The sequence below is a fragment of the Plectrocnemia conspersa genome, unplaced genomic scaffold (assembly GCF_051122295.1).
Source record: "Plectrocnemia conspersa isolate PC_06_02 unplaced genomic scaffold, ASM5112229v1 ptg000006l, whole genome shotgun sequence".
NCBI lineage: Eukaryota > Metazoa > Arthropoda > Insecta > Trichoptera > Polycentropodidae > Plectrocnemia > Plectrocnemia conspersa.
Window position 1 is genome coordinate 9,300,930 of NW_028277170.1, and position 12,898 is coordinate 9,313,827.

A 12,898-nucleotide genomic window follows, 5' to 3' on the forward strand; every position below is an offset into this window, starting at 1 on the left:
ATAAGAAAAATCGTAAAATTTAACAAAGAAAATTAGAGCATTAAAGCGCAATCAAAATGTTTGATAAAATAATCAGCATTAGAAATCCATACTTTCAATGAAAATCATTACATAAATTTTCATATAAGTAACATGTTATGCAAAATTAAAAACTTAATTTTTAGAAATAATTAAGAAGCAATCGAAATATCAATTAAAATTAAATAGACGACGCGAAATGAATTTCTTATAATTTACTATAGATTTTCAACATTTTTTTTTATTTACCATTGCAACGTATGTTTTTAAATCCACATGGCTTCTTTCAATAGCTGTTTTTTCTGAATAACCACCCGTTCAGAACTCATACAAAAACTGCTTTAATTTTCTTGTTTTCCATCTTTAATTTATTAACTCTATTAAAAATTTCGTTTATAGCAACCTAATATGTTTTATTGTGCGTAATTTAAAACATATAAAAAGGAATATTAATATGAAGCATTGCCAAGCTTATTATTAGAATAAATTAAATTGTTAAAGGTCAGGGGTAAGGGTGAGGGCGGAGTTATTATGCCAATGTAGACATTGTGCATGACATAGGCCCTTGTTCGGCGAGGCGTGCCTCAATTTAAATATTTAAAAAGCACACGAACGTAGTGCTTCGTTCACAAAAAGGGTCTTAGGTCCTTCGTCTGCACCATTTTATCTCAGCTACGAATCAACGTCACAGATTGCAGCCGAATCCAGTTTTTCTTTGTTAAAAGATATATTTACTAAAGCGCCTTAAACGAACGACTGACTCGATAATAATTTGCTACATTTGTATTGTTGTACATATATTTTTATGCAGTTTTTATCAGATACATATTTTATGCGTGTATACCAAAGCAAACTATTGTAGAGTTGTTTTTCTCTGAGGGCTGGTGGAAAAGCTGGCGAAGGAATGATGTTCTCGGAACGGTCTTTTGAGGTGTTTTGATGCAGGGGCGACGTCTTCCTGATTTGTCTCATTGTCTTTTCTCGTCTGTTTGCTGCTTCGTCTGTCTGCCATTTGTCTGCTGCTTTGTCTCCATACCGTCTGTTTTTGGCTATCATGGAGTAAAACCTTTTTTCAGATGATTGAGTATGTTTTTTTTTGGTTTACTTTGGTATTAACTACGCGAGTATATGAAAACTCCTCACAACTAAAAATATGAATTAATATTGAGTGATCTCTTAAGTATTTTTAAAAACTATTTATAAAATAATTGACTATTTGTTGTTCGTGATTCGCCAATATATACGAATTAATACAATCGAAATTATGTTAAGCCAAATTACAAACAAAACAAGTAATGCATTGGTACCTAAGAAATTTACATTAAATAATTAATTAAACTTATAATAATATTTCTTATGACTATGTAAACGAGATTGCAATTTTCTAATAAATGCCCTTCAATGAATTTATTATAAGTAGAAGTTTATGAATGACAACGGAAGTTTATCCATTTATTTATTTTAAACAAACGTATTTTATTATTTATTTAAATTGATTGCACCATACTGCCTAAATTGATGAAAAATTTACACAGCTGTTTCTTCTCTCGCACAAAAAAACAGATAATTTAATGCACACCCTATTTAACTGACCACGCATCATCACGCAGTCCCCAGCGGAAACATTGATTCGGAGGTAATGAGACATTATATGTTAGTTTTATAAAAAAAAAATATTAATTTAGATGAATAAAAGTTATAGGGATAAAAAATATATTATAAATACACTTCTGAAAAAATAGGATTTACATAATTTAAAACTCGAGCTTAATTTAATAACGTTAATTTTATAAAACAGTTTCTCTGAAATTCTGAATAAAAAATTTATTATAATTTTAAATATTATAACACTTGATACAACACATTTTAATTTATATTATCATAATTTATACGCATTGAAGTCATTTACTTACTGAGATTTTTTTTCGTTTTCCTCTCAGAAAGAAAAAAAATTATAAAATGTAATCAAATAAATATTTATTATATTTACATACCGTCACGTCATCCATTCGATCGCCTTTCGAGCAAATTCTCTTTAATCTTAGTCAATCTGCCGTTGAAGGGCCTTTTTATTAAAACTCTTTTATAGCTCGGTTTTTATTTTAACTTTTTTTCGTTTCTACAACGCACACATACATAAATTACAAATTTTCGCGCTGGACGAAAAGCGTTTAAATAAATGGTTATTATCTTTATACGTCGGACCATTCTTTTAATTTTGTGATTATTTATAAAATTTGTAAGAAGTTCCGCGAACTATTTTCATGAACCAAGCAGCTGTCTACTACCCTGTCTATATTACACGATACAAAACCTGACTATTTATTCATCGACGCTTGGACGCTCTAATAATTTCATCGTTGAACGAACTTCCTCAATCTTGGACTTGCCTAGCCTCCTGTTTCAATAATCACCTCCAACATACACGCATGAGAACAATATCCCTTTGCAGAGATAGAGAATTGGTTTTTGTAAAAATACCATTTAACATTTTTAAATCGTTAGTGTAAAGCAAATTGAAATTCCTTATTGCCGCTTTAAAAGCTCTTTGTAACGAAAAAGTATCGTAGCTTACTAATTGACGGCGATTGTGAAGATACGTTGCGTAAAAACTGACCATTTAAAAATAAAAATCACTTAGTTTGCGAATGAAAAGCTTGTGATAAACCTTATCAGACGCCCTTCAAAAGCAGTGTACAATACATCAATCAAGAAAAGTCATTACTGACGTGAAAATGCATAACAGGCTAGTTGCTGTGGAGCGACGCGGTCGAAAACCGTGCTGTTGGTCAATCGTGAATATACTATTATACATTATTACACTATTAAACGTGCTGTTGGTCAATTGTGAATATATTATATTTGACAAAATATATTTTTATAAAATGTGGGGTACCACATTTATTTATTGAACATTTTTTGCTAAAATACTAATTTATATTTTTTCTTTTAAAATGAAAAGTTTTCACAAAAGTATATTTTTTTTTATTTCAGTACTATACAAACAAAGTTAAAAATAAAACCTAAAACCCTCGTATAATAAACCACTTCGTTTTATTATCTTAGGCGCCACTATATGATAAATGCTTTTGTTATTTCTTTCCCAAAAATACCCTTTTACTTTATAAATGTAGGTTGATAGTCCTTGGCCTTGATTTTACGGTGCCATTACACGCCTTTTAGTAGCCAAAGTCTAATTTTGTCGTATTATATAGTAGTATATTATATGTATATACATATGTATATATATATAAATATATAAGGCGATTGGAATGAATGGCAATGGTATATTGATTTTGGAAAAGGGCCAAATTTTAAAACAGCCCGTAGTCTTGTTAAATTGTAGACCTTGACCGACACTAATCTGCCTACATTAAATAGCACATGTTGCTGTACACATACACATGGAAAATTGTATTGTAAGGTTTTGTAAGGTTTTTATATAATAAGGTAAATTGAAAGGTTTTTATATAATAATATTTTATTTTCTATTCGACCTCAAAAGTTTATTGTAACGAATTGTATAAGCAAGTCGATGAAAACGATTAATAAACAGAATTTAATATTGTATTCATAACGAACATTATTATTGTTGTTTAAAAACATTAATCAGTAGAACTTAAGGCTTATAATGTAAACAGTTAAAATTTTAATATGAGTATCGACCGTTATTAATTTACACCCTGCGTTCTTATCTTACATGAGTTGAGATTTATTTATGATAAGTATCTGTCCATTAGAAACATGCTTATGTCTTTAAAAGTGTTTCATTGGTTAACCATTGCTTTTTTTTTGTTTCAGGTTGAACGTAGAATACCTTGGCGAAAAATGATGGAGGAAACGGAGTCTATTAGCATTGAATGCGAGACTACGTATGTTTCACGTTGATACTATCTATAAAATATATTATTCGTAGAACAGAGTAATCGTTAGAAACATACGGTTAATCTTGCTTTTGTTACAAATAATTAACTCTTAAAATATGAATATATACCTGCTGATTTTTGATATTATTTGTGGAAGACTTTATTTATTTGTTCAAAGAGCTCTAAATAATAAATAAAAAATGACAAAATGAGTAAAGTATTTCGCGAGTTAAGACTCGCATAGTGTAGATGAGGCCTCCACCCCCAAACTTGTTGCGCGAGTCAATTTCATGGCGAGCCACCTTCCAGTCGGTTTTTAGGCGCACATCAAAGAGACCCAGGAGTATCCATATATATTACCGCCTCATAGAACCGGACGTATTAAAGAAAATGAGTGTGATCCTTCATCACTCTGTCTTATCTCTGAAATCAATAATGAAAACTATGATGGGATCATACAGACTCCACCAGCGTTGACTTCGTTTCGTTTGCAAACTGACGGCTCACAATGTAAATTGGAAGGGTGAGTTATTCTCCGAAATAGTTGCGTGAGTGTAAGCGCAACTTTAGAAATCAGCGTGTATATGTAGTACCTAATAATAATTTGTAGCAAAAATGAAATTAAGAACAATAGTAATTTTGATTATTTATTAAATTAATTTTAAATTTAAACAATCACTTCAAGCGCTTAAATAATATTTGTAATTATCTAGATTAATTTATAAAATGTTAAATTTATATTATATAATTTTTACAAAGCAAAAAAATAAAAATAAAAATGTGATAATAAATACTTTAAAATATCAAACTTGATTTTGTGTAATAGCTTACTCTGTTCTAAGTTAATTTATTTATTATGGAAACGCCACAAAACTATATATTTAGTACAATAAATACACTATAAACATACTGACAACTGAGGAAAAATTGATAAATATATTTATTATGATTATTTTCGTCCGAATACAAAAATAATCGTATATTTCCAATTTATTAGAAAAACATGCTGGAGCCGATCTAGAAGTAATAATTATTTTTACTGCATAAATATTTACTGCTTTTTATAGATATGTATATATATATATAATACATATTTATGTATGTGAATTATTTCGCTTCAACGTAAATTAAATTGCACAATATTTCATTGTTACTTTAACAAAACGCTATATATTACATTGAATCAAGAAAATCTAGCATCTGCTCGGTCTTAAGCTTTATTATACCACAGCTCTTTAAGGGTAGTGCCTGATAAGTCTGTATAATAGGTCTTATAGGAATCTGTTTATACTATAAAAGTAGCTTATAAAATTGGATATCATTTATTTTGAGAGTTTTACCAGTAGAAAGATGTCTCCTTACATCTGAATTATATTCATCTTCTTGTGATTTTTATTGCTTATGAAATTTCAATAATATCTCAGTATCTTTAATATATGTATATATATATATATATATATATATATATATATATATATATATATATATATATATATATATATATATATATATATATATATATATATATATATATATATATATATAATACATGCAGTAAAATAACAAGTATTAACATACTGCATGTCGATCAAAATATAAGAAATAAATGATAAATTAATTAAATAAGTTATTAAACTTTAACAAAAATCAGCTTTAATAATTAAAAAGTTTAAATGAATTTTCTCTTTTAATGCACAAAGGTAAATTTATATTTTAACCTTCGACGTAATTTCAAGCTTTCGATCAGAATACCAAAATACATGTTTAAACGCTCATCGTTTGCGTCATTCATAATTTAAGGTGTAATATATTCAGGAAGCGCTTTTTCTTTTTTTCTCTCCCTTTTCTTGTTTCGTACCCGAGGAAACAATTTAAGTTTTTTTCCCTATTACGAAAAAGAGTTTCATTATATTTCCGAGTATTCTTTCGATCCACCTACCTTGACAAAGTTGTCCTTCGTCGTATAAAATTTTGTCTTTTGTCTGAATTATTGATTCCGAAGCCGAAATTCAGAATCTCGTTCACTTTCTTGACGTATATATTTGTTTTTTCTTCTTCCTTTGCTCTATTAATTCTCTTTTTCAAATATCCCCTTTCGAATACGCCGCAATCTATTTTTCTTTTTCGTTTCTTTTGTGCATGTCTAAAACTGTTGACTTATTCGAAACTTGATACAATATTAACGAAACGCTTAAACTTTTACAAAAGACGCGTCTCGGAGTGGAATTGCATGTATAAGTTCTATTATACTAGGCGAAATTAAGTATTCCTGATAACAATACAATTGAAACCCAACGTTTAAACAAAGTTTCGGAAACAAATTTTCTACGCCCATAAAAATAAACAATCGATTAATCAAATTTAATATTAGTCACATTTCTAAAAAAATTCATAAAATTACAATACGTAATTTACCAAGAGCTTTTTTATTTTAATAACCATGAAAACTAAGCTGTGTTCTATTAGAATTAGACTTAAAATTAAATTAATCGATTACAAAGTGTAAAAGTATCAGTATATAAAAAATATAATATATGATATTATATGCCGTATTTTTATATCAAAAATATAAACCGTATCTAATGCAGTTTGAAAAATAATAATAGTTGTAGAATATCATTTTTTTTTATATATTCCTAAGTTTTCTGAAACGTTTTAATTATTTTTTAATTTTGCTTTTAGAGAATATTTTCTACGTTCAAATTCTGAATCTAAATTGGCATTCAGATGCTTATAATCATATTTGTCATAATTTTAATGTTTTATTCTTCATCCACATCATCCAGATTATTGTCAAATATAATTAGTTTTCCACTAGGCTTTCACGTATAAAGACTGTTCATAAAAGCTGTTACACATATGCTCGTAAATTCATAGAAGCCATATTAAACATATTTTATATATAAAAACTAGTCTTAATTTGTAGATATGATTTTCTTCTATAAGTATAATTATATTTATGCAGCATATAATATTTTAATTAGTCCATTTATCAAATGTCTTATAGTGTATATTTAATAATAATAAGCTTTTTTTACTCCAAAACTCTAATTAGTTTTAATATATCCAATAGATTTTTTGGCCATTTATAGCGATTATCAAATAAATATACACAAAAAGGTATTTTATTTTGAGCAGGAAACTGGTTAATATGAATTTCGCCATTAGAGATTAATTGGACACATTTAAAAGCTTTCATCACTAATCTCTCTAAATGACTCTATGTGCGAAGTAAGAATAACATTGTTCCATCTATTAGCATATTTGATTATAATGCTTTCAGATAATAGATTAATTTTTTTGGGCTAAAAACTATAAGAAATCTATTCAATAAAATTTATAAAATGCTTGCTTATAAACGTTGTCAATAATAAGAAAAAAATCTGTTAATACTGAGAGACACTGAAATGAATGACAAGTTAAAATCACTCTTTTTGTATTTTAAAATAATAATATTTGTTAATAAAATCATATATTTAAAAAGTTAGCTAAGCTTATATTTAAACATTTTATTAAAGATACTATTTTTTTGTAAAGTAGATAATTTTATTATGTAACTTTAGTAGAATAGTGAAAGCAAAATTTATTTTTGCTTCTGTCAACGATAATTTGTCAGTCAAATACCTGTGAAATATTTCAACTATAATTTATATAACGGATACAAAATTTAAAATTCTCACAAATTATTGAGTTAGGACTAAAAGCCATCGAATGTTGTTTTGAATAATTAAACCATTATACACTGAGCTTGCTGTATTTACCAATACTGTAAATTATCATGATAGTTTTGGATAGAAAGTCATAATATCATGCAATGAAAATTATGGAATGGAAAATTAATGACGTATATATACTTAAATTGTAATTTTTTTACGAAACTATTCTCGCCAAATATACTTTTAATATAATTACTAGTTACTGATTTTTACATAAATTAATATTATATAATATAATTTATTTATTAAAAATATATTATAAATTATATATTGATAACTAAATTTAAGAAATCGATGTTCTATTTTAAACTTCCTGTATAAAATAAGATATCTCTCTGATGCTTCTACCGTGCTTTGTGGTAAAGAATTTAAATTTAGCAAGTATGATCTAACATGAAATACATGCTACTCTTTAGTACATTATATAATTTTTTAATTTAGTGTATCATATCCGAACGCTATTAAGGTAAGCTTAAGTACACACACTATAAAATGTACATACAAGTACATTTATCTTTTAACGATTTCTTGCTTTGCTTCTCGGATTTTGAGGCCTAATGGGTGTGACATTGCCGTCAAATGGGCGCCGAAAAGGCTTTTTTTAACATATATAAATTATCACATGTATAAAGAAATATAGATGTAAAGTTGAAATACCAGATATTGGAAGTTGGAGAGCTATCGCTGGCGTGTCGAATTGTATTATTGTCAGCTGTGATTTCAGTGGGGCAGCTCGGATCCATTTAGTCCCTTCTCGATGTTACTAAGTGTTACATATTTTACAATGCTAGTTCTAGACAGCATTGGTGAATCGCTGATAAAAAATTTTGCAAGACCGATTCATCGCTTTTTGGACACCCCCCCCCCCCCAAAATGTGCTTGCACCTTAAATAAAAAGTTAAAAAAAAACAGCAGTAATGTGCAAAGTGTAAAATGTCATTTTCAAACAAAAAAAAATGTTTTAATGGTACTTATGGGTGATTAACGTCTCATAACGGATGTGCTATTAGCTTTTTAAATCAATCACCCAAATATTTGGTTATAAGATCTCTCTTCCATTGATCGTTATTGTGACCCCTAAAGTATAACAAATTGTGCTTGTGATTAAAACTTTCACAAACTGTAATTATTTTTTAATATTATTTTATTTGTAGGAATGAAAGATGTTTTCCGTGCCTCATCTGGCCCGTCATACTTGGTATAAAACTCGCATTCACATCTCTCACTACTTTATAGATTGAAACTTTTTCTCAACTTGTCAAAACTCTATAATTTATCAATATTAATGCTATAAATTTTGCAGCGTGTGAGCCCTTTATCCTTTTATTGAATTGTTTAGCCTAAAAAAACGTAAAAAGAGGACATCGCTCTTGTAACTTAATGTAATAAAATTCAAAAGTTTGCCAAAAAGTATAATGATATAACGTGTATGACAAAGCTTCAAAACCGGAAAATGCGAGAAAATGTTAATCATGAAACGTCTATCAACGTCAAACATCTATAAAATTTGGATTTGTCGCTGGAGTGTAGTGAGAAAAAAGTTTTCAAAGCAAAATCCCCCTCTGATAACGAAGCCGGGAAAAAGGAAATGAATGGCTTAACAAACCCGTTTAACGGCCAAAGAACGAACGACAAAGAAGGCAAAATCGTTGAGGTACTCGTTGATTGCGTAACTCAGATTATATTGTTTAATATCAAACACATATACTTTGAATGAAAAATAAATTCTCTTCTTTGTACAATAACATTTTTTGTTAAAACTTATTAAATACTTCTATTAAATTTTTTAATCATATTTAAACTCGGCAATGTTTAGATCGTAGTTATCTGCCATATTTAATTCTAGAGAATAAAATTTTAAAAATGTTGTAGTAAAAAAATAAAATTTAAAAATTGTAACTAGTAATCTTTTATGGCCAGTTAAGAACATATACTCATATTTGGCAGCATATAAAATCACAATTTGAGGTCAGTTTACAATCTTTTTTTATAATAAAAAGTAAAGAATTTCAATAACCAGTTTCATGAAATGTTATCTCAAAAAAAATCAATCACATTCTTTCCATAAGTAAAGCTCATTATTAGAAACGCGTATTTTGAGCAATGATCTAAAAATTCATAATATATTCAAACATATGTTTTTAATAATAATAATAGTTGAATAAAAATTGATAATAGATTAATAAAAATTTTAGAGAATATTACGTAAAAAAGCTCACATTATGTTTGCTTTCTGGCCCGCCGAGCTTTAAATATTTACGATCTGACCCTTTACTAAAAACGCTTGCCGTAATATGGCTTAGATGTACGTTTTATTTTAACCACATATTTACTTGCATAAATTATTACTTAATTTAAACTACACACTTAATTGTAGTAAACATTAAAGCTGTCAATAACATTTACCAATGACATTTAATAAAAAAACTCTCAGTTAACAATAAACAATATATGTTTAAGATGATATGGATATATATAATAAAACAATAGGTTTCATTGAATAACTAGAGAAAAATACTATTTATATTTATAAACATATTTCAATTACAAAAAAAAATGTTTTTATGATAGGCATGAGTATATCTTACTGTTGACAGAATTTTATTTATGTAATTCTATACTTGTATCTAATACAACAAGCGTCAGAATAATGCGTAGCAAATATTTGGATTCTAGTTTCACTACAATAACAAAAATAGAACTGAATATTACGAATGAAATATATTTAACCCTTTGTAGTCTTAAATTCAAGCCATTTTAATGAATATATTTAATTGAATAATATAATAAAATTTAATTCTATAAATTATCTTTCTATGTGTGCATTATATGAAATCAATTTTATTTTGGCAAAAACCTTGGAAGTTAAATTATATATTTACAATATAATTACTATCATATTAATTAGAAAAATATATTTATTTATCACTACATTTCTAATTTTCTTAATTAGAATTTTTTTATTGAAATTTAGTTTTTATACGTAAATGTAATTTATTTTATATAAATTCAAGAAATGTAAAAAATTCTTATTAGATTAAAATACTTTATTATTTATAAGAATTGTTTTATTAATTTATTTTTTATTAAATTATCTAGAGATATTTATAATATATAATAAATTTAATTTAAGCAATACGTTTTAATTATTTATTTTATTCATAATATTATTATTTTAAGATATAAATTTAAATAATCTAAAAAAATATGTTCACACGTTATGGATATAGGAGCTACAAGTATAAAACAGATGTCTAATATGTGACAAAAGACTTCAAAGGGTTAAATTTCTACTCGTTGCGGATATGTCATTTATGTTATTGTTCATGTTTCAATTGGGATAAGTGAATTATTCATGTTTTCAATTTGCACAAGAAATTACGTTTGCACGGTACACTGCAAAATTAACTCGTTCAAGCGACGAGCATACGTATGAATAAAAAAACAAGCACGTTTGTCTAACCATAAATATATAATATGATTCAAATGAAATAAGGATTTTTTTAGATAGATTTGTGCTTAGTGTAAGATACTTAATTATTACGAATTATGACATATGACACAACAGTTCTTAGTAGTTATAATATTTACATAGATCAGGCAAATAAAAAAACATTAATTTTGCATTAGCATGAATAAAAAATAATAATTAGTCTGAAATGCAATTAAAGAGCGGTGAATGTAAATGAGGTTGCAGTGAAAGCAAAAATAAGTCAAAATAAAAAAATATTTATACATGTAAAAGAAAATCATATTTTTACTTGCAATGCTAACAATATTTTAAAATAATTTTATTGCGAATTAAGTAATAAGCTTAGATCAAATTTTAATTAATCTCCTTCAAAGTACTCTCCTTGGCTAGCGATGCAGTTATCCCAATGTTGATTCCACGATTTGAAGCATTTTTGGAAGGGTCTTCAGCTACTTCGTCGTGGCCTTCTCACGGTTTTTATTTTTGGATAGAGTCAGAAGTCTGGAGAGTAAGGTGGATGTGGACTAGAGTCTCCAATTACTCGAACCATCAACTACTCGAGTATCGAATATTAAAATTTTAAAATACTCGAGTACTCGAGTACTTTCGAGTATTTACCAAATGTACCAAAATAGCTATTATTTAAATTCGTGCACATATAAATAAATAAATAAAATACTTGGTATGTTAATTTTTACAATTATTTTAACTTCACGAACATACTTTCTAAAAACAATAATGCAAAAAGTGTCTCGAATTTAATATTACTGCTAACCTTTGGTTTTATTATTCCCGTAATGGAAAAACCCTTTCCGTCGCTGTTAATGTTGGTCTTGTTGTCATTAACGCGTTGGATAAGGCTTCTAATTTATATCTGTTCGCTTTTTATAGATATAAAATTTTTTGAACTCTCTTTTTATGTTCTCTTCTTTCATTCCCTTTTCTGCTTTTCTCTTATTTCCTTCGACTATTGACAAAATAGCATTTTGTAATTCTTCTTGAATAGATTTTTTTTCTTAACAATATACAATATTCTACTCCTTCTGATTAATGCGAAGAATTTAAATCTATATCCTTCGAAGATGTATTTGGCTGAATCCCTTTCACTCTAGAGTTAAACGGTTCGCAAAGAACCGACTTTACTTTAAATGCCTTTAAAACACACAATTGTTTTGATTTATATTTTAAGCTGAGGGATCAGTATAAACAATTTACAACACTTTACGCTACAACTGTATAGTCATAAAACCTAAAAAAATTTTTTGTTGATATTTCATATTGTTCATTGCCATAAATTAGATAAGTCGGGACTGTCGAACAGAAAACACAAAAGAAATTTCTCCGTCATACCCACTAACATAGCCGACGACCGGAACTATGCCAAATAAAAGCAAGACGTTAACCTGTACCGGTCCGAGTTAAAGTTATTTTTGTTTCTGAAATATTTAAAAAAAATTTAATTTCGATTATTAATCGAGTAATTTTCAAAATACTCGATTATCAAGTACTTGAAAAATAGACAAAAATACTCGAGTATCGAGTACTCGATTACTCGAATTGGAGACTTTAATGTGGACAGACAGAAACAGTTTTTCGACTAAAAATTTGCTGTTCAGAAGCAAAGTATGATTGTCGTGATGAAGGTGGAAGTCATTGGCCCCATTTTTCTGGTCTCTTTTTCCGTATATCGTTTCACAAACGTTACAGTATGCCCTTGTAATATTCGGAGTTTACAGTGGTTTCCCTTGGAACGAACTTTGATCGCTTTGCTTTGCCCACATTTTTTAATCAATATGTATTTAATAATATTGAATAGTAATTGAATA

At 27.6% G+C, this 12,898-nt stretch overlaps 1 protein-coding gene across 6 annotated transcripts in view; it reads left to right on the plus strand.

The window, feature by feature from the left end:
• Positions 1–12,898, plus strand: part of LOC148234179 (adenylate cyclase type 6) — a 168,454-nt gene that overhangs the window by 78,034 nt on the left and 77,522 nt on the right. For 2 of the 6 annotated variants that reach the window (XM_088187547.1, XM_088187548.1), the window contains exon 2: positions 3,820–3,890. The exons of the other annotated variants lie outside the window; for them this stretch is intronic. In XM_088187547.1, coding sequence (XP_088043673.1) covers positions 3,820–3,890 — 71 coding nt within the window. The remainder of the gene's footprint in view (positions 1–3,819; positions 3,891–12,898) is intronic. 6 annotated transcript variants of the gene reach the window in all.